Here is a 27404-nt window from a genome sequence, read left to right as displayed (position 1 = left end):
TCAGAAATGGAAGCTTAACCACTTTAATGACTAAAGGCAACAAAATTCATTGAATACTCAAATCTTAATAAACACGTCAAACAAATAGCAAATTTTGAGTTTAAATTCTATTTGCACCAATTAGACATTTCTCCTGAAAATGATTGGTAGCACCAGTCCTGACCTCTGGCAGTGATGATACTTTCTTTTTTTTTTTATTGCCAGGGGTTGTAATTATTAATGTGGCAGTTTTAATTGTGCACATCTCTGAGCAATGATAGATAATCTAATTCATATTAAGGCCAAAACACACCCATGAATAGTAAAACCCCTTTGCGCCTTACTTTGTGCAAAGATTGTGCATCGTGTAAACAGCAGAGTAGGAATGGGCACACTGCAGATGCACTTGCTGTACACGCTAGATCGGGTCTATTTTGTGAACGCAAAGAAGGTCTCAACTGTAATCAGTCACAAGCACTAGTAGGAAGTTAAGAATTCTTGAAAAGTTAACGGACATTTTGGACTTTTCACCAACACTTAATTAAAAGGGATTTAAAGGGTTTAATAACCTAGGCTCTGTTTTTCAGTGTTTGTAGGTCATCTTTTTGCTCAGGATAAAAACTAAATGAATCAGAACAATATTGATTTTTATATCATGCCTAAATAGATTGTTATCATTTGATTGGTGGTTTGTACGCAACACTTTTGGTTTTGCTCCCATTTTGTATGAGATGAACTCAAAGATCTAAAACTTTTTCCAGATACACAATATCACCATTTCCCTCAAATATTGTTCACAAACCAGTCTAAATCTGTGATAGTGAGCACTTCTCCTTTGCTGAGATAATCCATCCCACCTCACAGGTGTGCCATATCAAGATGCTGATTAGACACCATGATTAGTGCACAGGTGTGCCTTAGACTGCCCACAATAAAAGGCCACTCTGAAAGGTGCAGTTTTGTTTTATTGGGGGGGGATACCAGTCAGTATCTGGTGTGACCACCATTTGCCTCATGCAGTGCAACACATCTCCTTCGCATAGAGTTGATCAGGTTGTCAATTGTGGCCTGTGGAATGTTGGTCCACTCCTCTTCAATGGCTGTGCGAAGTTGCTGGATATTGGCAGGAACTGGTACACGCTGTCGTATACACCGGTCCAGAGCATCCCAAACATGCTCAATGGGTGACATGTCCGGTGAGTATGCCGGCCATGCAAGAACTGGGACATTTTCAGCTTCCAAGAATTGTGTACAGATCCTTGCAACATGGGGCCGTGCATTATCCTGCTGCAACATGAGGTGATGTTCTTGGATGTATGGCACAACAATGGGCCTCAGGATCTCGTCACGGTATCTCTGTGCATTCAAAATGCCATCAATAAAATGCACCTGTGTTCTTCGTCCATAACAGATGCCTGCCCATACCATAACCCCACCGCCACCATGGGCCACTCGATCCACAACACTGACATCAGAAAACCGCTCACCCACACGACGCCACACACGCTGTCTGCCATCTGCCCTGGACAGTGTGAACCGGGATTCATCCATGAAGAGAACACCTCTCCAACATGCCAAACGCCAGTGAATGTGAGCATTTGCCCACTCAAGTCGGTTACGACGACGAACTGGAGTCAGGTCGAGACCCCAATGAGGACGACGAGCATGCAGATGAGCTTCCCTGAGACGGTTTCTGACAGTTTGTGCAGAAATTCTTTGGTTATGCAAACCGATTGTTTCAGCAGCTGTCCGAGTGGCTGGTCTCAGATGATCTTGGAGGTGAACATGCTGGATGTGGAGGTCCTGGGCTGGTGTGGTTACACGTGGTCTGCGGTTGTGAGGCTGGTTGGATGTACTGCCAAATTCTCTGAAACGCCTTTGGAGACGGCTTATGGTAGAGAAATGAACATTCAATACACGAGCAACAGCTCCGGTTGACGTTCCTGCTGTCAGCATGCCAACTGCACGCTCCCTCAAATCTTGCGACATCTGTGGCATTGTGCTGTGTGATAAAACTGCACCTTTCAGAGTGGCCTTTTATTGTGGGCAGTCTAAGGCACACCTGTGCACTAATCATGGTGTCTAATCAGCATCTTGATATGGCACACCTGTGAGGTGGGATGGATTATCTCAGCAAAGGAGAAGTGCTCATTATCACAGATTTAGACTGGTTTGTGAACAATATTTGAGGGAAATGGTGATATTGTGTATGTGGAAAAAGTTTTAGATCTTTGAGTTCATCTCATACAAAATGGGAGCAAAACCAAAAGTGTTGCGTTTATATTTTTGTTGAGTATAACCTCTACACACACATTTGGTGCAGTAAGCATGCAAAAGATTTCCTCTGCCAGGATGCTCTTCCTGCTATGAAACTCTTCTTATGACATTTTTGCCTCTTCAATAGTAGCAAGAAGCAAGTGACTGAGAGGTTTTTTGTTCATTTGTTTGTTTGTTTGGGGAGAGGGGTATTGCTTGCCCCATGCCATTACATTTACTAGTCATTTAGCCTATGACAGGTGTTTGCATTCTCAGTGCTCTGATTCATCTTAGTTTTGTCTTGAAAAGCCAAAACATCTAAAAAGTGAGCCCAGGTTGAAACATGTTAAACTTCTCTTTACAAATCTTCATGGGTGTATGTATATATGAGACCCTCTAGGTATTGTTTTGGGCCTGTGTTACAACATGTGCACAAAATCCTTGTTGAGGTTTCCGCCCCTGATTAAAGATGAATGCTGTGCCAGAAATTGGAAAAAAAATAAATCAATAAATCAAGGAATTCTTTTAAAGGCCCAGAGTGCCATGACATTTACACTCATGATGAGAGTATGTAAACGTCTGGCCACGACTGAACTTTCTCTCAAGTTTTATACACCATCAACAAGAACTTTCTCATCTGTTGACACAACTACTTGTTACAACTCTACTCAGTTTACGACAAAACTGAAGCCAGGTGCAGGACAGAATGAAGAATGCAGCAATCCAAGAGAAGGAAATTATTACAAAATCTAATATGAGCCCAACATTCTTGGCAGTGCAGAGGCTCCGTACATCACTGGAGGAGATCAGGAATGCCTGCTGCGTACTACACCAAGGCCTTTTGACCACTTGCCACATTGTCCAGTCCCACAAGCAGAGCTCTTCATCATCTCTCCCAGAAAGCACCTCCATGTGTTAAGTCCATCCAAATACAACCTTTGACACGATGGTTCAACAGGTGGATCTGACAGATAACTAAAGGTGGGGGAAGAAGCAATGTTCTGAGTTGTTCTGGCAAGTGACATTTTGCTGTCTGGACCTTATGAGAGGAGAAACCTTTGTCATCATTTGTGTTATTTATTCACACACCAAATCCTCAAATAATACATCAAACCATGAAGTCTATTAGTGAAATTACCTCACAGAACCGCAGGACTGTCTGTATCAACTGCTACATTCCTCCACTTCTGCTCACTCCCTGTCCTGCAGAAAGCCATAAAGCAATCACTCAAGAGCACTAATTAGCTCCAGAAACATTCCTTTTGGGCAAAATAGTGTCTGTTTCTGTCTTTTTCCAAACCTGAGTGCATTTGTGCATGGGCGTGCATACATAAACCTAACGCTGTTGCCTACTCGTGTGTGTGCATGTGTGCCTGGAGGTCATACAGTAAGTGAGACAGAGCAATCAATCAAATCAAGGCAACTTTTAGCAATGTGAGATACAGAAAGTATAAATATGTGCTATGGGAAACAAAGGGAAAGTTGCATTTAGAGTTCAGAGAAAGTGTGTCAAAAATAGGAGGTGGTGGCGTGGGGGGGGTGGAAAAAACACACAAGGGAACTTGAGAAAGTGTTGAAATATTTTATGTCTGGGAGCACGGGAGGTTAAAACCTCTTGGGGTGACGGCCAGAGCAGGAGGTGGAAGAGTAAACACTGCGCGGCACTACTACGACCAGGAGGCCACCGCTTTTAATACATACTGTTGATACAGGAAGGTAGGCAGGAAAATTTGGTATTAAGTGTCTCTGCATGTGGGACAAGGCTGACTCGGGGGGTCAGATGTGGTGCAGGAAATGGGTTGGAGTGTGATGGTGTAGGTGAAGGTTGGAGGGGTCAGAACAAAAGGGACGCAATGGATTCAGAAAAGATAAAGTTTCATCTTGCAGCTGCTTTGGCACGCAGACAGAGAGAAACATCTGCATTAATCTTTGCACCTCGGGTAGCACGCTGTGGAGAGGAATGCAAAGAGAGCACAGGGAAGGGCGGAGAGCGAGCAAAACGGGACCACGCAAGATATGAGTGTATTTGTAAGACGTAAGTTAGCTTCCACGTCTCAATTATGAAGCCGAGTTAAGCAAGTGTCTCCAGCGTGACAGCAGCGCGATACAACTGCAGCTGTGTGAGTCGGTGACGCAAGTGTCGAAAAGATAAAACCTGCAATAAATCCAAAAGAATTCACCAATCAAACATTTCTTTACCTCTCTTCTACATCATAGATTCTTAATACTTTCAAAAATAAAAGCTGGAACTGTGCAACTGACATCTCCTACGGGAAAGAACATGGGGTCATGAAATGCTGAGGACCAGGTGGTGCACTGTCACGTCACCAAGGTAACACTGAGGATAATTAGCTCTGAGTTCACTGAGCCACTCCGCACACCATGTGTGCACAGTACTGCTCCCTTCTATGACCACCGCTTCCACTCACTACTTGAATTTAGGCAGGGTTTGGACATCACACCTTACTGGTTCAATTTGAACAACTATAAACCACATTCCTTGGCTTTGGAAAAGTCTAGGCATTTGCCCTATAAAATGCAGTGAATGAAGGAATAGATGGATGAATGAGTCCACATTTTCCCATTTATGACACAATAACTCAAAACAAACAATAAGGGAGTGCACCACCTGTACCTTAAACTTGATAAAAGAGTACACTGGCTCAAGTTTTAAAAAACATTCTCAGCCATGACTGAGTAAACTGCCATGAGACTTTCCCTTTGCCAATTTGTCACATCCCAGTTCCAAAACTGAGGAAATTGAGCCTCACTGTCCACAACAGCACTCTAAAGTTCTGTGTATTAGACATGATTATACATCAGGTTACTGCCAATTACGAGTGACAATGAATGCAGCCCCATGACATGAAATTTGCTGAGCATGCCCACAGTGGTACTGTGTGCAGTATATGCACGATTCTGATCCAATTACATTTTTTCCATGAATCAGTTGATAAATCGTGTGAGAGCGCAGACCGTATAATATCTTATACGTGTAATTGTTGCAACAACTGTGGCAAAGATGTATTCTAATCCAATTACATTTTTCCACGAATTTGACTGATAAACCGTGTGACAGTGCAGACCGTATAATATCTTATATACAGTAGTGTTCAGAATAATAGTAGTGCTTTGTGACTAAAAAGATTAATCCAGATTTTGAGTATATTTCTTATTGTTACATGGGAAACAAGGTACCAGTAGATTCAGTAGATTCTCACAAATCCAACAAGACCAAGCATTCATGATATGCACACTCTTAAGGCTATGAAATTGGGCTATTAGTAAAAACAAAAGTAGAAAAGGGGGTGTTCACAATAATAGTAGTGTGGCATTCAGTCAGTGAGTTTGTCAATTTTGTGGAACAAACAGGTGTGAATCAGGTGTCCCCTATTTAAGGTTGAAGCCAGCACCTGTTGAACATGCTTTTCTCTTTGAAAGCCTGAGGAAAATGGGACGTTCAAGACATTGTTCATAAGAACAGCGTAATTTGATCAAAAGTTGATTGGAGAGAGAAAAATGTATATGCACGTGCAAAAAATTATAGGCTGTTCATCTACAAAGATCTCCAATGCTTTAAAATGGACAAAAAAAAAAAAAAAAACACGCGTGGAAGAAAATGGAAAACAACCATCAAAATGGATAGAAGAATAACCAGAATGGCAAAGGCTCACCCACTGATCAGCTCCAGGATGATCAAAGACAGTCTGGAGTTACCTGTAAGTGCTGTGACAGTTAGAAGACGCCTGTGTGAAGCTAATTTATTTGCAGTAATCCCCCGCAAAGTCCCTCTGTCAAATAAAAGACGTGCAGAAGAGGTTACAATTTGCCAAAGAACACATCAACTGGCCTAAAGAGAAATGGAGGAATATTTTGTGGACTGATGAGAGTAAAATTGTTCTTTTTGGGTCCAAGGGCCGCACACAGTTTGTGAGATGACCCCCAAACTCTGAATTCAAGCCACAGTTCACAGTGAAGACAGTGAAGCATGGTGGTGCAAGCATCATGATATGGACATGTTTCTCCTACTATGGTGTTGGACCTATATATCACATACCAGGTATCATGGATCAGTTTGGATATGTCAAAATACTTGAAGAGGTCATGTTGCCTTATGCTGAAGGGGACATGCCCTTGAAATGGGTGTTTCAACAAGACAATGACACCAAGCACACTAGTAAACGAGCAAAATCTTGGTTCCAAACCAACAAAATTAATGCCTCGCAGATGTGAAGAAATCATGAAAAACTGTGGTTATACAACTAAATACTAGTTTAGTGATTCACAGGATTGCTAAAAAAAAGCAGTTTGAACATAACAGTTTTGAGTTTGCAGCATCAACAGCAGATGCTACTATTATTGTGAACACCCCCTTTTCTACTTTTTTTAACTAATAGCCCAGTTTCATAGCCTTAAGAGTGTGCATATCATGAATGCTTGGTCTTACTGGATTTGTGAGAATCTACTGAATCTACTGGTACCTTGTTTCCCATGTAACAATAAGAAATATACTCAAAACCTGTGTCCCTAAGGTGAATAAGAAGTCTGTGGGTCGTAGAACTTTCTCTTATCGTGCCCCTGTTCTGTGGAATGATCTCCCCGCGTCAATAAAACAGTCAGATTCTGTGGAGATTTTGAAGTCCAGACTTAAGACACACTTATTTTCCCTTTCATATGGCTAGCATACTGATACAGTTTTGTTTTACGCTTTTTACTCTTTTAATTCATTCATTAGTAATTGGAGCGGGCTGCAGCCTCAACTTTACCTAAATTCTGGGTCTTTTAGTGAAGTTTAGGGCTAGTGGCCGGCGATCACCTTAGTATTTCTCTGTTTTTCTTGTTGTTTAATGCTGGCAAATTATACAGTATTTTTTGTCTTTCTGATGCCTCATTGTTTTTTCTCTGTTTAAGGTGCAGCTCCATCCAGAGATGGGAGTTGTATTTGTGTTGGTGATCCTCCTGTCCTGTGCGCCAATAGCATTTCTTGTATATTTGTCTGTGAATTGTTCTGTAATTTATGTTTGTAGCATGGCCCAAGCAGAGGGTCACCCCTTTGAGTCTGGTCTGCTTGAGGTTTCTTCCTCAGAGGGAGCTTTTCCTTACCGCTGTTGCTCTGGGGGTTGGCAAGGTTAGACCTTACCTGTGTGAAGCGCTTTGAGGCAACTCTGTTGTGATTTGGCGCTATATAAATGAAATAAAAAAAACACTACTGTATATAGTGCTTTTGCGTCTGAATCAGAAGCTCAGACAGCTTTACAGTGATGCCTCACATACACCCATTCACACATACCAATGTCAGGGTGCTGCCATGCAAGGCAGTCACTACACATCTGGAGCAACTTGGGGATTAAGGGGGCTTTGCCCTAGGGTCCTTAGTGATTTTCCAGCCTGACCAGGGTTTGAAAGAAGGATCCTTTTATCTCAAGCCCACTGTGTAACCACTAGAGTAATAGGGTTCTGTGGGTACTCATGTAGCTTTTGTCTGCTACATCACCAATTACACAGCTTTATCGCATCATGGAACAGATAAGTATTTTTACTTGAAAGAAAGAGTTGAAATTTCAGCTACAGTTTGCTGGAAGACTTGAGCCTAAATTTGATTTGTTTTCTTTTATTAACATCCTTCTCTGCTCTGATCCCCCATAACATTGTGACTGGGTATGCAACAGCCAAAAGTTGCACTATTCTCAGAATACTAAACTAACTAGAAGTTATCTCACATTCATATATTTATTAGATGGAAAACCTGCACATAACTGAATTGATTTCATCCAGTGCATCAGTTTTTTGAGTGTAGCAACAGTTAAACCAGTTAAAACATGGGGACAGATTTAGGGACATATGGTAACTGGGGCATAAATGAGCCCTTACAACCCCGCTGTTAAACAGGCAGAACCTCATCAAAACAGGTTCTAACTCCTAAAAATGCCCCAAAATGGGCAAACACCATGGCAATGTGCGCTAATACTCAGATAATGCACACCCAGAAACATACAAAGGGAAGAGGTGCCTTTTGCCTTCATAGTACTTCTTGGATTGCATGAGAATGGGGCTAATGAAGAAGCTATGACTAATGCATCACGTGACTGCACTTTACAGTCAAAGGTTACAACCCGCCCAGCCCACACACACACAAACAGGTGATGGTGGTGCTACCTACAGCTGCTGTCATACAGGATGTAAATAGCAGACGTCCAAGTCACAGCACTTTAATGTGGTGCAGGAAGTACAGAGAGTAATTTGGGCATTTGGAGTGACTGTAAGGGCTTACGGAAATTTAGATGGTGGTTTAGGGCAAGACAGAGAGAGAGAGAGAGAGTGTGTGTGTGTGTGTGTGTGTGTGTGCGCGTGCACATTGTTGGCTGTTAACCATGCGTGTCCGGCACACACCCAGTACTCGAGGTGACCTGTGTTACATGTTGCAGTGTACATACTGAATATACACTCAACAAAAATATAAACGCAACACTTTTGGTTTTGCTCCCATTTTGTATGAGATGAACTCAAAGATCTAAAACTTTTTCCACATACACAATATCACCATTTCCCTCAAATATTGTTCACAGACCAGTCTAAATCTGTGATAGTGAGCACTTCTCCTTTGCTGAGATAATCCATCCCACCTCACAGGTGTGCCATATCAAGATGCTGATTAGACACCATGATTAGTGCACAGGTGTGCCTTAGACTGCCCACAATAAAAGGCCACTCTGAAAGGTGCAGTTTTGTTTTATTGGGGGGGGATACCAGTCAGTATCTGGTGTGACCACCATGTGCCTCATGCAGTGCAACACATCTCCTTCACATAGAATTTATCAGGTTATCAATTGTGGCCTGTGGAATGTTGGTCCACTCCTCTTCAATGGCTGTGCGAAGTTTCTGGATATTGGCAGGAACTGGTACACGCTGTCATATACGCCGGTCCAGAGCATCCCAAACATGCTCAATGGGTGACATGTCCAGTGAGTATGCCGGCCATGCAAGAACTGGGACATTTTCAGCTTCCAAGAATTGTGTACAGATCCTTGCAACATGGGGCCGTGCATTATCCTGCTGCAACATGAGGTGATGTTCTTGGATGTATGGCACAACAATGGGCCTCAGGATCTCGTCACGGTATCTCTGTGCATTCAAAATGCCATCAATAAAATGCACCTGTGTTCTTCGTCCATAACAGATGCCTGCCCATACCATAACCCCACCGCCACCATGGGCCACTCGATCCACAACACTGACATCAGAAAACCGCTGACCCACACGACGCCACACACGCTGTCTGCCATCTGCCCTGGACAGTGTGAACCGGAATTCATCCGTGAAGAGGACACCTCTCCAACGTGCCAAACGCCAGCGAATGTGAGCATTTGCCCACTCAAGTCGGTTACAACAACGAACTGGAGTCAGGTCGAGACCCCGATGAGGACGACGAGCATGCAGATGAGCTTCCCTGAGACGGTTTCTGACAGTTTGTGCAGAAATTCTTTGGTTATGCAAACCGATTGTTTCAGCAGCTGTCCGAGTGGCTGGTCTCAGACGATCTTGGAGGTGAACATGCTGGATGTGGAGGTCCTGGGCTGGTGTGGTTACACGTGGTCTGCGGTTGTGAGGCTGGTTGGATGTACTGCCAAATTCTCTGAAAAACCTTTGGAGACGGCTTATGGTAGAGAAATGAACATTCAATACACGAGCAACAGCTCTGGTTGACATTCCTGCTGTCAGCATGCCAATTGCACGCTCCCTCAAATCTTACGACATCTGTGGCATTGTGCTGTGTGATAAAACTGCACCTTTCAGAGTGGCCTTTTATTGTGGGCAGTCTAAGGCACACCTGTGCACTAATCATGGTGTCTGATCAGCATCTTGATATGGCACACCTGTGAGGTGGGATGGATTATCTCAGCAAAGGAGAAGTGCTCACTATCACAGATTTAGACTGGTTTGTGAACAATATTTGAGGGAAATGGTGATATTGTGTATGTGGAAAAAGTTTTAGATCTTTGAGTTCATCTCATACAAAATGGGAGCAAAACCAAAAGTGTTGCGTTTATATTTTTGTTGATTGTATGTGGTAAAGCATTTACACAGCTGGACTTTTAAACTGTGACTCAGTCAGAGGACATCCGTGGCCTGGGGTCTGTCACAAAGCCACACCCACCCTAACTCGCTGCACTGGACTCTGCCGCGCACACAGACAATAAAGTGCATGGAGAGAAGAGGAAGCGGTGCTTTAAAGCATTTTTGCTTTTTCCTGCAGTGCACATACACGTGTGAAGCATCAAACGTGTATGTCGCAGTCGGTAACTATAGTTCTGCGATCCATCCATAGCGACATCAGATACTGGCCTCTCGTGATAGACTTAAAATTCAGACCAGTCCGGGAAAACAACCTCTCTCCGGAAGCTCTCTCCACTACACAGTCTGACTAATATACCTTGGCATGGTAATTATGGAGACCGAGTTTTAAGGGACATTTAAATGAAAGCCACACTCATTTTGCTCTCAGACAACCTAAATAAGAAAAAAACCCACAAAGAGAAAATGTGGAAAGCGCAGAGGCTGGATTGAACACAGTTAATCAACACGATAAGATGTCTATTCACATTACCAAACAATTTTTTTTTTTTTTTTTTTTTTTTTTGAGTAATGTGATTTTTTTTTTTTTTCAACTTAGGCCACTTCTACATCTATCTATCCATCCATTTTTTTTAAACCCACTTATTCCAATTAAGGGTCATGGGGTGGGGGTGAGGTGGGGGGGCTGGAGCCTGCTTCAGCAGTCGCTGTGCGAGAGGCAGGTTTCACCCTGGAACTATCCGCTTCCACATGTGAGCCTAAATCTGATTTGTGGATATGAAAGGTCAAATCAGATATGAGAAACGAGACTTCCTTGTCATCCGCTGTTTGGAATCAAGCTGTCTGCACGTATCTTTGATTGTATCGCATGTGATTCATTGAGAGTCCTAAAAAGAAACCGCAGTGGCAAATGCAACGAGGTGGAGACGAGCAAAGTCAGTGACAAACAGACACTTTAGATCCAAATGTGTGTCATGCCACAAGGGAGACTCAACTCAGAAATGTTTCATCTGTAAGTGCATTCGCCATAAGACTTCAAGAGGAGCGATTGTCTGTCTTTGAGCAAGCCCCACTCAGGTGCTAAAAAACTAAGCCAACATAGAAGTCCCAAATTTTGCCGTTACTTGAACGACCGGTGAAGACTGGCTCCAAAATCAAGGCACTTCCGTAGACCCCCATGTTAAAATCTCAAACTTTACAGCAGAAATAAATGTGTTTCAATTTAATTTCATTTATATAGCGCCAAATCACAACAAAGTTACCTCAAGGCGCTTCACACAAGTAAGGTCTAACCTTACCAATCCCGAGAGCAAGCACACAGGCGACAGCAGTAAGGAACAACTCCATCTGATAATTTTAGGAAGAAACCTCAAGCAGACCAGACTCAAAGGGGTGACCTTCTGCTTGGGCCATGTAACAGACATAGTTTATAAAACAATTCACAAAATGAACATGCAGGAAATGCTGCCAGTGTACAGAACAGGAAGGTTACAGAAACAAACACCACACCCATCTCTGGATGGAGCCGCACCTCAAACAGAGAGAGAAAACAGAATCATCCATCCATCCATTTTCTTCCGCTTTATCCGGAGTCGGGTCGCGGGGCAGCAGCTCAAGCAAAGCCGCCCAGACCTCCCGATCCACACCCCCCCCCCCCCCCCCCAGCTCCTCCGGGGGAACCCCAAGGTGTTCCCAAGCCAGCCGAGAGATGTAATCCTTCCAGCGTGTCCTGGGTCTTCCCCGGAACCTCCTCCCAATGGGACATGCCCGGAACACCTGTCCAGCGAGGCGTCCAGGGGGCATCCGGAAAAGATGCCCGAGCCACCTCAACTGACTCCTTTCAACGTGGAGGAGCAGTGGCTTGACTCCGAGCTCCTCCCTAGTGACTGAGCTCCTCACCCTATCCCTAAGGGAGTGCCCAGCCACCCTGCGGAGGAAACCCATCTCAGCCGCTTGCACCCGCGATCTCTGTTGGGAAAGTGTAGTGACACGGACCCACAACAGGGGGCGTAAATGATCGGACAATGAAAGAGTGGAATATGAACACTTTACTGTTGTGAAAGAGCACAACAAAAACACAGAGAATTACAGAATTTGAGCAAACAGTCAATCCACAAAGGTGACATGTGGGCAGGCTCGAGGATAGAAGACGTCTGTCCTGAGAAGAACCGGAACCACACGATTTCCTCCGCCACCGAACCTGGAGAATACTGGAGCCGCCAAGTTCCAAGTCCCCAGGTGGCCACCGTCTCCGAGTGTCGGATCTGGTACTGCTGGCGAGGAGCAAAAACAGTCAGATGTGGGTGCATGCACACCCAGTAACAACAATGGTGGGAATTCCACCTCCACCTCTAACACACACTCGTGCAGCTCCTGTCTAACCACTTATATGGTTGGGGTGTGAAGCGAAGCCGTCGCTGATCACACCAAACGCCAATCTCTCAGATAAGGAACACCACAGGAAAGCGGCTGCAAAAAGAGTTCAGACTAAGACACAGTTTAGTGTTACGGCTGAGAATATTACCTTCACAGGTAGATGATATCTCGGCAATGAGGTGGAGATGACGTCCGGTTTTTATGGAGTGGAATGATGAAGTGTAGATGGATGACAGCTGTCATGAGATAATGAGTGACAGCTGTCACCCCCAGCTGTGTCCGTGGCGGCAGCGCCCTCTCGTGCCTGAAGCCCGCACTTCAGGCAGGGCGCCCTCTGGTGGTGGGCCAGCAGTACCTCCTCTTCTGGCGGCCCACACAACAGGACCCCGGGTGACGGCGGTAGAAATTGGCCAGGAGGGCCGGGTCCAGGATGAAGCTCCTCTTTACCCAGGAGCGTTCTTCGGGTCCATACCCCTCCCAGTCCACCAAATACTGGAACCCCCGGCCCATTCGACAGACGTCCAGGAGCCGGTGCACTGTCCAAGCCGGCTCCCCGTCGATGATCTGGGCAGGAGGCGGTGCCAGACCGGGAGCACAGAGGGGTGAGGTGAGGTGCGGTTTAATCCGGGAGACATGAAAAACAGGGTGGATCTGCAGCGAAGCCGGGAGTTGGAGCTTCACTGCGGCCGGACTGAGGACTTTGATGATCTTGAAGGGTCCAATGAATCTGTCCATACGTTTGGGTGAGTCCACCTGCAGGGGAATGTCCTTAGTAGATAACCACACCTCCTGCCCGGGCTGGTATGCAGGGGCCGGGGACCGCCGGCGGTCTGCATGGGTCTTGGCCCTCGTCCAGGCCTTTAATAAGGCAGAACGGGCAGTGCACCACAACCGACGGCACCTCCGCAGGTGGGCCTGGACCGAGGGCACACCGACCTCTCCCTCCACCACGGGAAACAACGGGGGCTGGTACCCCAGACACACCTCAAACGGGGAGAGGCCGGTGGCAGAAGACACCTGACTGTTGTGTGCATACTCGATCCAGGCCAGATGGTTACTCCAGGCCGTCGGGTGCGCTGATGTCACACAGTGGAGGGTCTGTTCCAACTCTTGGTTGGCACGTTCTGCCTGTCCGTTCGTCTGTGGGTGATACCCGGACGAGAGGCTCACGGTGGCCCCCAGTTCCCTGCAGAAACTCCTCCAGACTTGAGAGGAAAACCGGGGACCATGATCCGAGACTGTGTCAGCTGGTATCCCATTCAGACGAACGACGTGGTGGACCAGGAGGTCAGCAGTCTCCTGGGCCGTTGGGAGCTTCGGGAGGGCCACGAAGTGGGCCGCCTTGGAGAACCGGTCCACTATCGTCAGGATGGTAGTCATGCCCTGGGACGGCGGGAGGCCCGTGACGAAATCCAGGCAGATATGGGACCAGGGGCGATGAGGCACCGGGAGAGGCTGGAGAAGTCCTTGGGTCCTCTTATGGTCTGCCTTGCCCCTGGCACAGGTGGTGCACGCCTGGATATACTCCCGGACATTAGCTTCCATAGACGCCCACCAGAAGCGTTGTCGGACAACTGCCACGGTCCTTCGCACCCCTGGATGACAGGAGAGCTTGGATCCGTGACAGAAATCCAAGACTGCAGCTCTGGCCTCTGGTGGGACGTACAGATGATTTTTTGGTCCAGTTCCGGGGTCCGGGTTCCGTGCCAGGGCCTCCCGGACGGTCTTCTCCACGTCCCAGGTGAGGGTGGCCACGATAGTGGACTCTGGAATGACGGGCTCCGGTGGATCCGACAGCTCAGTTTTGACTTCGTCTTCGTGTACCCAGGACAAGGCATCTGATCTTTGGTTTTTGGTCCCGGGGCGATAGGTGATCCGGAAGTCAAAACGCCCGAAGAACAGTGACCAGCGGGCTTGCCTGGGGTTCAGCCGCTTGGCGGTCCTGATATACTCCAGGTTCCGATGGTCAGTGAAAACCGTGAACGGCACAGACGCTCCCTCCAACAGGTGTCTCCACTCCTCAAGAGCCTCTTTCACCGCAAGGAGTTCTCGGTTGCCGACATCATAGTTCCGTTCAGCCGGGGTCAACCTGCGAGAAAAGTAGGCACACGGGTGAAGAACCTTATCGGTCTCTCCGCTCTGGGATAGCACGGCTCCTATCCCTGAGTCAGAGGCATCCACTTCAACCACAAACTGGTGGCCAGGGTCGGACTGCACCAGAACTGGTGCAGTCGAGAACTGTTGTTTCAACTCCCTGAACGCGGCTTCGCACTGATCCGAATCAGGTGAAGGGGACTTTTGGAGAGGTCAGGGCTGTCAGGGGGCTAACTACCTGACTGTAGCCCTTAATGAACCTCCTGTAGAAATTTGCAAAACCGAGGAACTGTTGCAGCTTCCTACGGCTTGTTGGTTGGGGCCAATCTCTCACCGCCGCAACCTTGGCCGGATCAGGGGCGACGGAGTTGGAGGAGATGATAAACCCCAGGAAGGACAACGAGGTGCAGTGAAACGCACACTTCTCGCCCTTCACAAACAGCCGGTTCTCCAAGAACCGCTGCAGGACCTGACGTACATGCTGGACATGAGTCTCAGGATCTGGAGAAAAGATGAGTATATCGTCCAGATATACGAAGACGAATTGGTGCAGGAAGTCCCGCAAGACGTCATTAACCAAAGCTTGGAACGTCGTGGGGGCACAAAACTAAAGTAATTTCAAATGGCAACTTTCTGGCTTTAAGAAACACTATAAGAAATCAGGAAAAATAATTGTGGCAGTCAGTAACGGTTACTTTTTTAGACCAAGCAGAGGGAAAAAAAATATGGACTCACTCAATTCTGAGGAATAAATTATGGAATCACCCTGTAAATTTTCAACCCCAAAACACCTGCATCAAATCAGATCTGCTCATTAGTCTGCATCTAAAAAGGAGTGATCACACCTTGGAGAGCTGTTGCACCAAGTGGACTGACATGAATCATGGCTCCAACACGAGAGATGTCAATTGAAACAAAGGAGAAGATTATCAAACTCTTAAAAGAGGGTAAATCATCACACAATGTTGCAAATGATGTTTGTTGTTCACAGTCAGCTGTGTCTAAACTCTGGACCAAATACAAACAACATGGGAAGGTTGTTAAAGGCAAACATACTGGTAGACCAAGGAAGACATCAAAGCGTCAAGACAGAAAACTTAAAGCAATATGTCTCAAAAATCGAAAATGCACAAAAAAACAAATGAGGAACGAATGGGAGGAAAATGGAGTCAACGTCTGTGACCGAACTATAAGAAACCGCCTAAAGGAAATGGGATTTACATACAGAAAAGCTAAACGAAAGCCATCATTAACACCTAAACAGAAAAAAATAAGGTTACAATGGGCTAAGGAAAAGCAATCGTGGACTGTGGATGACTGGATGATGATGTTTGGGGATGATGAAATCATTTTTCAAGATGATAATGCATCTTGCCATAAAGCGAAAACTGTGAAAACATTCCTTGCAAAAAGACACATAGGGTCAATGTCATGGCCTGCAAATAGTCCGGATCTTAATCCAATTGAAAATCTTTGGTGGAAGTTGAAGAAAATGGTCCATGACAAGGCTCCAACCTGCAAAGCTGATCTGGCAACAGCAATCAGAGAAAGCCGGAGCCAGATTGATGAAGAGTACTGTTTGTCACTCATTAAGTCCATGCCTCAGAGACTGCAAGCTGTTATAAAAGCCAGAGGTGGTGCAACAAAATACTAGTGATGTGTTGGAACGTTCTTTTGTTTTTCATGATTCCATATTTTTTTCCTCAGAATTGAGTGATTCCATATTTTTTTTTCCCTCTACTTGGTCTAAAAAAGTAACCGTTACTGACTGCCACAATTTTTTTTCCTGATTTCTTATAGTGTTTCTTAAAGCCAGAAAGTTGCCATTTGAAATAACTTTAGTTTTGTGTCATGTCTGTGATCTGCTTTTTTTCTACAAAATTAAACAACTGAATGAACATCCTCCGAGGCCGGTGATTCCATAATTTTTGCCAGGGGTGGGCAGGCCTCATTTAAAGGGAGGACAGCTGTAGGTTTAAGCCAGGTTTCACATAACCCAATCATATCTAAGTGATGATCCATAATTAGATCATTAATCAACAATGATTTTGAGGACAGTGATCTTATGTTAATGAGACCCAGACTAAGGACCTCAGTAGGGTTGACAGTTGGACTGTTTGGATTTAGAGGTGGTTCCAGAGTAGCCTGGAAGTAGGTTTAGGTTTGAGACATTCCACGTGAGTTGTAGGTCGCACATATTAAATACCATAGTGGATTTTCTGCACTAATTTCCCCACTAAGCTAATGGATTCCACATCCACATTTGTCATAAACCTTGCAGGGTCTCTAATCACCTGCTCCGTGGCCTGTATGTGTTTCTGGCCTGGTATAACTAGTTTCCCCACTTTGTAATAACTGTATGGAGGAATGGGGGGTGGGGGGGGGGGGGTTCCTTATAACTCATCAGTTTAAGCTATTTTAAGCCTTAAGTGTTGTGTAATTAGGAGGGTAGTTGCTTTGAGTGACAGCTGTGCACAAGCAAGAGGAGTCCAGACACCAGACTCCTGCTAGCAGTGGCTCCTCGCTACCGTGAACTCAACCATGTTTGTCTTTTCTTTTTTTTTAATTACAAAAACCTGAGAAAACTGATAATGACTTTCTGTACATGTACATGTAATAACATTCCACATAAGAAGTCTGTGCTCGAGTATTTTTGTTGAGTGAAATTTTGCGACCATTTAATTTTTATGTTAGCGCCACTGACACTGTTAGCAGGTAGCAGCAGCTAGCTGACATTAGGTGGTGCAAGTGGAAACCAGCACTTGTGTGGTGTAATTTTATCAGCGACTAGCAATGAGCTAATAACAAAGCATTTTATGTTAATTTGCTAATGCTACAAGATGATTATGTTGTGTATTAATGATTATATTTTACTAAATGTTTGATAAAATGCATATATAATCTGTGCACAAGGTTAGATAATGACACATATGTACATATTTTCTGCACAAGCTTAGGTAACAGCTCTTAATAAACATACACCTGATATATTCAAATGATGTTTGTAAACATAAACATGATATTTTCATGTGATGCATGCAAAATATATAAATGCCAGAAGATGACTTTAATGTATATTACAGATAATGTTTAATATGTTGTAAGGGTGTAATTTGAGTAAAGTATTACATTCTGGAAGAAAAATGAATATTGGATTACAAACTGGGTTTACAAGAGGGGGAAATATCCATAACTCAGGGCCTGTTGACCCAGAGATGAATATACTGGCCTGGTCTTTTTCTATGATATCACCTGACCGAGAGTAAACCCACTGACTTGGTGAGTTTCCATGAAGTAAACTTATTTGCATCTACACAATGATGTCATTAATAAGCGTTTTGATTAGTGTAAGAATTGCTAAGTTTGGAAGGGCCACCCATTTTGGGTGTGTACAATGACACCCAAAATGTGTAAAAACGCTTGTCGCCCTGGAACAACCGACCAGCTCTTCACTCTCACATGGATCCTGGAGGGGGCCTGGGAGTATGCTCATCCAGTCTACGTGTGTTTTGTGGACTTGGAGAAGGCATATGATCGGGTATCCCGGGCGCTACTGTGGGAGTGGGAGGTACTGCGGGAGTATAGAGTGAGGGGGTCCCTTATCAGGGCCATCCAGTCTCTATACTCACAAAGTGAGGAGCTGTGTTCGGGTCCTCAACAGTAAGACAGACTCATTTCCGGTGGGGGTTGGCCTCTTCCAGGGCTGTGCCTTGTCACCAATCCTGTTTGTGATATTTATAGACAGGATATCGAGGCATGGTCAGGGGGAGGAGGATTTCCAGCTAGGTGGGCTCAGGGTCTCATCACTGCTTTTTGCAGATGATATGGTCCTATTGGCTTCATCAGCCTGTGACCTCCAACACTCACTGGATTGGTTCACAGCTGAGTGTGAAGTGGCTGAGGATTACCAATTCTAAATCTGAGGCCATGGTTCTCAGTAGGGATGTCCTTTTCCGATCACGTGATCGGAAATTGGGCTCGATCACGTGGTTTCAGACTTGATCGAAATCGGACGTTGCATCCCGATTAGGAATCCGATATATATTTTATCCTCATTATTTTGATCAGCGCTATTTCAAGCTCATTATTACAGATTAATGGGACTTTCACTCGTCAGAGGCGTCAGAGGCGTCAAGAATCGGTCTAAAAAGCATTATTTTCAATGAGACGTGTTGCTTTTTAGCGGCGTCAGAAGCATTGCGTCAAAAGCCGAACTAAAGCGACGCTTCTGACAGGAGTGCACATTGCCGCTTGTCGCCAGGCTGACAAGCGGCGACCAAGAGTTAAGAGTTTGATAATCCTCTGACGACCAAAACACGGAAGACTAGTGGCAGAAACCACTGATCTGTACAAAACAGGAGCAGTTTTCTGAAGAAAAATCCTTGGAAATGTTTTTTTGTTGTTGTTGTTTGTTACCTCAAAATTTCTGATTACTGTTTTTAAAAAGTTTAGAACACTTGTAATTAAAATAGCTAAATCAATAAATGGTTCTTTAGAAACCCTTTCATCTGTAAATTAAAACCACCTGTTATTTCAGATTAGATGATTTCTTGTTTAACATAAGGAACCTTGGACATTTATTTTTAGACAAATTAAATAACATGGAAATTTGTACATTTTTTAAGTCTGGTAGATTATTACTTGATTGTTGAAGCTACCTCAAGGAGAAGTGCACTGTTTAAGTGATAAATAATAAAATAAGGTGATTAAAATGAAATTATTATATATTTAACATTTGTTCATTGTTCATTCAGTTTTTTAAAGTATTGGATCAGGACTCGGTATAGGCAGATACTCAAAATCAGATGACTTGGAATCGGATCAGGGCCAAAAAACCTGATTGGGACATCCCTAGTTCTCAGCAGGAAATCAATGGATTGCCTACTCTGGGTAGGGAATGCGGTCTTGCCCCAAGTGAAGGAGTTCAAGTACCTCGGGGTCTTATTCATGAGTGAGGAGACAATAGAGTGTGAGATTGGCAGGAGAATCGGCGCAGCAGGGGCGGTATTGCATTCACTCTACTGTACTGTTGTGACAAAAGGGAGCTGAGCCAAAAGGCGAAGCTCTCAATCTACTGGTCAATCTTCATTCCTACTCTCACCTGCGGTCATGAGGGTTGAGTCATGACTGAAAGAACTAGATCACGAGTACAAGCGGCCAAAATGTGCTTCTTCAGGAGGGTGGCTAGTGTCTCCCTTAGAGATAGTGTGAGAAGCTCAGTCATACATGGGGAGCTTAGAGTACAGCCACTGCTCCTTCTCGTTGAAAGGAGCCAGTTGAGGTGGTTCGGGCATCTGGTAAGGATGCTCCCCAGCTTAATAGTGAGATGCCCAGGCACCCAGGTGTTCCAAGCACATCCATCTGGGAGGAGATCCTGAGGAAGACCCAGGACTAGGTGGAGAGATTATATCTCCACACTGACCTGGGAACACCTCAGAATCCCCCAGTCAGAGGTGGTCAATGTGGCCTGGGAGAGGGAAGTCTGGGGTCCCCTGCTGGAGCTGTTGCCACCGCAACCCAATCCCGGATAAGCAGCTGAAGATGAGTGATGAGTGAGAGCTGGGGCCTGTACTACGAAGCGGGGTTAACTTACTCAGATGTAACCCAGGGTCAACCTCTTAAACCGGGGTTGACAAAACCTGGTTTTCTCAAGTGGTGTTAATCGGTACTACGACGCTGAATAAGATGTTGATTTGTTGAACCTCTGTTAACCTAATTGGAGTTTGTGCGCGTTCACATAAAAGGGGCAGGTTGCAGCACACGTAATCATTTTTCAATGATGGCGTGGTCACCTTACTTTACCGAAGAAGAATGCACGATTATTATGCGGAGCTATGAGGAATTTAAATTAATATTAAGGGGGAAATCGAACACATCGTCTGCCAATAAAGCAAGACAGGCTTGTTGGCAACGTATTGCTGATCGGGTAAATGCGTAAGTACAATTCAATTGTTCCCTAAATCTGTTACAGATGATTAACCTGTGGAATGTCTAATATGTGTAAAAAAATGACCTTCTGTCATTAATTACACCCAGATGCAACACGATTCAGAAGTGGGCATAGGCCTACTAATAAATGTTAGATGAATCTAATGTTTCCTAAATAGGCTACCTTGACTGTATGATTGCTATTCATAATCCTGTCAATATTTCAGATGCAATAGCAGTGACAAACGCACCTGGCAGCAGGTGAAGATGAAATATAAAAACATCCTTCAGAACGGTAGGTTTATATTCATAGCTTGATAAGCCCCACTTCGCCTAATTAATGGACATGCATTAGACCTATTTTGATATTAGTAATTACACACGATTGCATAAAACCCTTCTTTGATTTGCACTGTGGATAAATGGCCAGTGAAAACGACAAATGCATCCAACAGTTTAGATAGAGCAAGTACTACCTTGCGAATCATACGACATACAGTATTCTTGCTCAGATGTTCAGCATCACCGATGGAATACATAAATTGTCCACTGGCAAAATAGGCACAAGGCACATTATCTGCTCGATCGTCGGGGCATTGCTACACTGTAAAAAAATGACTTTTTTGTACAGGAAAACGCTGGCAGCTGTGGTTACCAGGGAATTCCTGTAAAACATACAGCAGCACAGTAGATAACATTACAGACATAATATGTATATGGCTTTACAGTGAATGAACCACGGCTGACTCACATTAAAGGAACTGTTAAATCTACAAACAAGAGCTCTCTTTTTTTGTACATTTAACTGCTGTATTTTTTTACAGGAATTCCCTGGTAACCACAGCTGCCCTTGGGCAAGGTCCCCTATTGCTCCCAGTGTGTAGTGGGCACCTTGTATGGCAGCACCCTGACATTGGGGTGAATGTGAGGCATAATTGTAAAGTGCTTTGAGCGTCTGATGCAGATGGAAAAGCGCTATATAAATGCAGTCCATTTACCATTGATCTGAGCCATATTTTTTTTTTCATCTCTCCCAAAGAAATCACCTGATTCATCTCTCGTCTGCCATTCACACTCATACACACTTATTCTTGCAAAGACAGAGGCTGTTGAATTTGTGACTCCATGCGGTCAAATCCATCTGTGTTGCCACCTCTCAAAATAGTTACAATGCAGCGGCTCCCACAGTAATTACACAGCGCAGTGGAGGAACCAGTGTCAACTCCCTTTCGATTGCCAAGTCGCTGCAACAATGAGCTTCCCGAAATTGAACGTAACCTTCCAGTTGTTGCAGAGGACTCATATGTGACATTTATATTGGTTCAGCCAGCATTTAGCCACCTACTCACTGCCTGAGTTGTACCAAACAATGACAAAGGTTAATCAGCTCACAACTAATCAAGTGGAACACGAGGCTGCTGTGACTGCACAATTTGTTGAGCAAATTGAATTACTATGGTGTTTATCAAACTATAAATCTGACAACACCTGCTAATGTCATGATTATTTGCACTTAACCCTGATTACTGCTGATGGTTATAACATAAACTATGACTTTTATAAGTCAGTAAACATGCTGATTAGATAAGCCCTGTGGTGTTGAAACACTCGGGGAGCAGAGATACAACAGCATACTGCAGTATTTTGTAGTGTACTAGTATTATGCAACGCCAAACCTGATGAGTTATTTCAACTTAAATTTAATGTCTTAAACCACTTAAGTTTATTTAAACAATTTAAGTCAGCAAATTTATTGGAAATACATAAAAATAAACTTAATGGATTTGTGTTAAATTAACTTAATAGAACATAATAGTTCTGAATGTTCATAACATTCTTGCACTAATTACAACCTCAATTCCAATGAAGTTGGGACGTTGCGTATGTAAATGTAATTAAAAACAAAATACAATGATTTGCAAATCCTCATCAACCTATATTCAATTGAATACACCACAAAAACAATATATTTAATGTTCAAACTTTTTAAAATTTATTGGTTTTGTGCAAATATTTGCTCATTTTGAAATGGATGCCTGCAACATGTTTCAAAAAAGCTGGGACAGTGGTATGTTTACCACTGTGTTAAATTACCTTTCCTTCTAACAACACTCAATAAGCGTTTGGGAACTGAGGACACTAATTGTTTAAGCTTTGTAGGTGGAATTCTTTCCCATTCTTGCTTGATGTACGACTTCAGCGGTTCAACACTTCGGGGTCTTCGGGGTCGTATTTTGCGCTTCATAATGCACCACACATTTGGGTGACAGGTCTGGACTGCAGGCAGGCCAGTCTAGTACCCGCAGTCTTTTACTATGAAGCCACACTGTTGTAACACATGCAGAATGTGTCTTGGCATTGTTTTGCTGAAATAAGCAGGGACGTCCCTGAAAAAGATGTTGCTTGGATGGCAGCATGTGTTGCTCCAAAACCTGGATGTACCTTTCAGCATTGATGGTGTCATCACAGATGTGTAAGTTGCGCATGCCACGGGTACTAACACACCCCCATACCATCACAGATGCTGGCTTTTGAACTTTACGCTGGTAACAATCTGGATGGTCTTTTTCCTCTTTTGTCCAAAGGACACGATATCCATAATTTCCCAAAACATTTTGAAATGTTGACTCATCAGACCACAGCACACTTTTCCACTTTGCGTCTGTCCATTTCAAATGAGCTCAGGCCCAGAGAAGGCGGGTGGTTTTAAGGATGTTGTTGATGTATGACTTTCACTTTGCATGGTAGAGTTTTAACTTGCACTTGTTGATGTAGTGACAAACTGTGTTCACTGACAATGATTTTCTGAAGAGTTCCTGAGCTCACGCGGTAAGATCCTTTACACGTTGATGTCTGTTTTTAATGCAGTGCCGCCTGAGGGATTGAAGGGTCACGGGCATTCAATGTTGGTTTTCGGCCTTTGCCCGCTTATGTGTAGAAAGTTCCTCAGATTCTCTGAGTCTTCTGATATATTATGGAATGTAGATGATGGAATCCCTAAATTTTCTTGCAATTGAACGTTGAGAAATATTGTTCTTAAACTGTTGGACTATTTTTTTCACACAGTTATTCACAAAGTGGTGATCCTCACCCCATCTTTGCTTGTGAACGGCTAAGCCTTTTGGGGATGCTCCTTTTATACCCAATCATGACACTCATGCCACTCATGCCACTGTCCCAACTTTTTTGAAATGTGTTGCAGGCATCCATTTCAAAATGAGCACACATTTGCATAAAAACAAAAATGTCTATAGTTTGAACATGGAATTATCTGTCTTTGTGGTGTCTTCAATTGAATACAGGTTGAAGAGGATTGCGAATCATTGTATTCTGTTTTTATTTACATTTTACACAGCATCCCAGAGTCTGTATCGAATCATATTGTTCTGTTTTTAAGTGACTATTGCAATACCATAAAAAGCCAACTACTGCATGGAAGAAATAATGACCTCTTACAGAACAATCATAAACAATTTATAAAATATACAATAGGAAACATATAACATCAAGGGTTACAAATTATCTTAAGATAAAGTTAAACATTCACCGCAGATTAATTTCTGCATAATTATTGTGAAGTATTGTGTTGGATCATGATACAACAGACGTATCATGCTACCTATCGTATTGTGGAACTGGTGTACTGTTACGCCCCTACTGTGCATGAATGTAAAATACCTGAAATGACTACATTAGTGCATCACACTAATCATCAACACATCATCAACACTAAGTCAAGTTGTTTTTAGTTGACTAAAACCATTTTAAAGATTGAATTATTTGACTTGAATAAGTGGTTAAGTGGTTGTGTTTCCTCGTCGTGTTTTACAGTGTCAGATGCTTTCAGAATAGAGTGCAAGCTGACAGAATATACTTTGAACCCATGCTGTTGTTGACTTGTTCATTCTTTAGATAACGCATGGTTGACATATTAGCTTCTGTCTGGTATGTCAGCCACCGGAACATATAGCTGGCTGCACCATTAAATACATTAAGCGGAATGTGGCAACTGCACACACTTTATGTGAACATGCCCGTCCCAGTGTTAATGTGTACCATCAAGCAAATACCTGCTTGGTAATGTGTAAAATAAAATCAAATGTCAACAAAACAGTGAATATTCTGTCTAAAACACACACGGGCACTTAAGACGAGCACTGAGTTAAAACTGGAAGGTACTTGTATAGCAACTAATCCATTCTTACTGAGGTCACTTTATAGTGACAGAATTATTTTTGGCTGCTCCCATTTTGCTCTGGGTCACAGCAGATCCGGCACAGGTTTGCATGTTAACTTGTCACAAATTTTACACTGGCTGACGCAACTCCAAATGTACAAGGAAACTGGGACATGGCAAGAGTGCAACCAGTCAGTGCACCACTGGGCCAAGGAGACAGCCACAATAACTGCAACTCAAATATTTGTGATATCTAGGAGACTTTTTTTAGTCTGCAAGACATTTCACGATACTTGTGAAACTGTGTTGGAATGAATTAAGTATCTCCCACCTGGATGACAAAGAACTTTCATTGACAAAAATGTGTGAATTAGTGAAGTCTGTAGTGCCTTGAATTGTTACCGCCACCAAGAAGGTAAGTTGTCAGTGCCGTTTGTGTGTTTGTCTGTCAGCCAGGTTGCACAAAAACTACTCAGTCCATTTTCTTCAACCTTGTTGTGGAAGGGTGGGGCATGGCCTAAGACACAACACATTCACTTTTGAAGCATATTCGATTAAGGGGACGGATTAAAAAAATTTTTTTTTTTCAGTTTCTTTAACATGTGAAGTCGTGCATTTTTCAACAATTCTTTGGTGATTTTATTAATGCACAGATTTTTTTTTTTTTTTAAATTGCTCCTAATATTTAAGAACAGGTAAGTTTGCGTGCACAGCCTGATACAAAATCCTGGAAAAAAAATCTCTATAGATCTCTGTATTTTAGTTATTTATTATTTATTTTTTTTGACATTGCAAATTTCTCTAGAGATAATGCACAGATTTTTTTTTTTTTTTTTTTTTTTTTAGATTACGGTGCAAATATCAGAACAGCTAAGATTTGGACCTGGATAACAATCCACACTTTGTGGAACAACAAAATCACATCATGGAACAGAATCTGGGCAGTTATCCAGATCACTAACATATCTCAACTGTTCTTAGATATTAGAGAAATTCATGTAAATGTTGAAAAAATGCCTTATCTGACAGGAGTGAAAAAAAGTGAAAAATTTTTTTTACAGAGATCTATAAAGATTTTGCTCCACAAAATCTGGGTTGCTATCTGAATCCACAAGCAATCTTACCTGTTTTTAAAAATTTGAATTCTATTTTTTTTTTTTTTTTTTTTTTAAAGAAAGAAAGAAAAATCTGTGCATTTGGGACAAATTCACAAAAGAAAATGTTGGAAAAAAATGCCCTATCTCTCAATATTAAATGGAAAAAAATGTTTACAGAGATGTATAAAGATGAATTTTGAAGCAGATTCAAATGGAAGATGGATCCAGAATTTTTAAACTTTAAAATAATAATAATAATAATAATAATAATAATAATAATATGCAAGAGAATGGCTACCTGTTAGACCATTTCATGTGTTGGCAGAGGCATGTGTTGTTCCAGTGCCCTTCTAGTTCTATTTGGTTTGCTGTTTTCAGTTCTTACATTATTTTCTTGTTTTCTTTTTTTCCTTTCTTTTTTCTTTTTTTCTTGGTGACGTAAGAGGCGAGAGAATCAAAAGCCTACCTAAATTAACAAAGCTCATGACCATGTCTGCATCGTTCAAGACGTTGTCCTGCGTACTGGCCATCGGGGGACCCTGGGTGGTGAAGACGGGCTTGTAGGGGTAAGAGTATCTGTCCTCGTCCCCCTCTGTGGACATGGCGTTGTACAAGTCCAACATAAACATCGGGGCAGCGTTGTGTTTTCCGTGGAGGTGGGGTCGCGGCCGGTGCGGCAGCCCCAGAATCGACAGGATCTCCCGCTGCATCTCCCTGCGCTCCTGACTCTTCAGCCGTCGGTGGATGAAGCTGGAATGAAACTCGTTATCCAGAGTTAAGTTCGTAAAGGCGGAATCCGCCAGGACGCAGTAGCTCCATACCAAGAGCAGAGCCGGGACGCGTCTGTCCAAAATCGGTGCCATGGCGAAAGTCGTGCGTAATTGCGCGCGGTGGTGCGCGACGAAACTCGGACCAGTGTGGATGTGGAACTTTTTAGCAGCCTGTGTTCCTCCACAAGTCACATGTCGCCCCTCATGTTGAGGGAGCTGCTTCCAAGCGCAGCATCGACTTCACTTCAAAGTCTCCTTCCTTTCTTTCTGTTTGTCTGTTTGTCTGTCTTTCTTTCTTTCTTTTATTGACTGGTTTCCTGTTGTCTGTCCGCATCCACAACCTGCCAACAAAGTCTGCAGCCTAGAGGCTACGAGCAAGTTCTGAGGAGGCGCTGTGCACATGCAGGGAGGAGCAGAGAGAGAGAGAGGAGGAGAGAGAGGAGAGAGAGAGAGGAGAGAAAGAGGGAGAGAGAGAGGAGAGAGAGAGAGAGAGAGAGAGGGTTGAGACTTCAGGCTTAATGTGAAGTGGATTACGATGAGATTTGTATCATGATGCCTCAGTTTGATAAAGCACATTTCGTCATTCCTTTCCCACAATCCCCACCGTGCTGTCCAAATGCCTGCAAGCCTCCTGTGAATTGAATAATGACAGAT

General features: G+C 43.6%; 1 protein-coding gene across 1 annotated transcript in view; it reads right to left on the bottom strand.

Annotated features, from left to right (window-relative positions):
- Positions 1–27157, bottom strand: part of LOC117512643 (bone morphogenetic protein 7-like) — a 63504-nt gene extending 36347 nt beyond the window's left edge. The window contains 1 exon segment of the mRNA XM_034172792.1: positions 26447–27157. Within this exon segment, the coding sequence (XP_034028683.1) occupies positions 26447–26843 (397 nt within the window). The 5' untranslated portion in view covers positions 26844–27157.
- Positions 27158–27404: the final 247 nt, after the last annotated feature.

The sequence above is a fragment of the Thalassophryne amazonica genome, chromosome 6 (genome assembly GCF_902500255.1).
Source record: "Thalassophryne amazonica chromosome 6, fThaAma1.1, whole genome shotgun sequence".
In the NCBI taxonomy this organism is placed as follows: Eukaryota; Metazoa; Chordata; class Actinopteri; order Batrachoidiformes; family Batrachoididae; genus Thalassophryne; species Thalassophryne amazonica.
The sequence above is the reverse complement of the archived record's forward strand: the minus strand, read 5'-3'. Positions and strand labels throughout refer to the sequence as shown.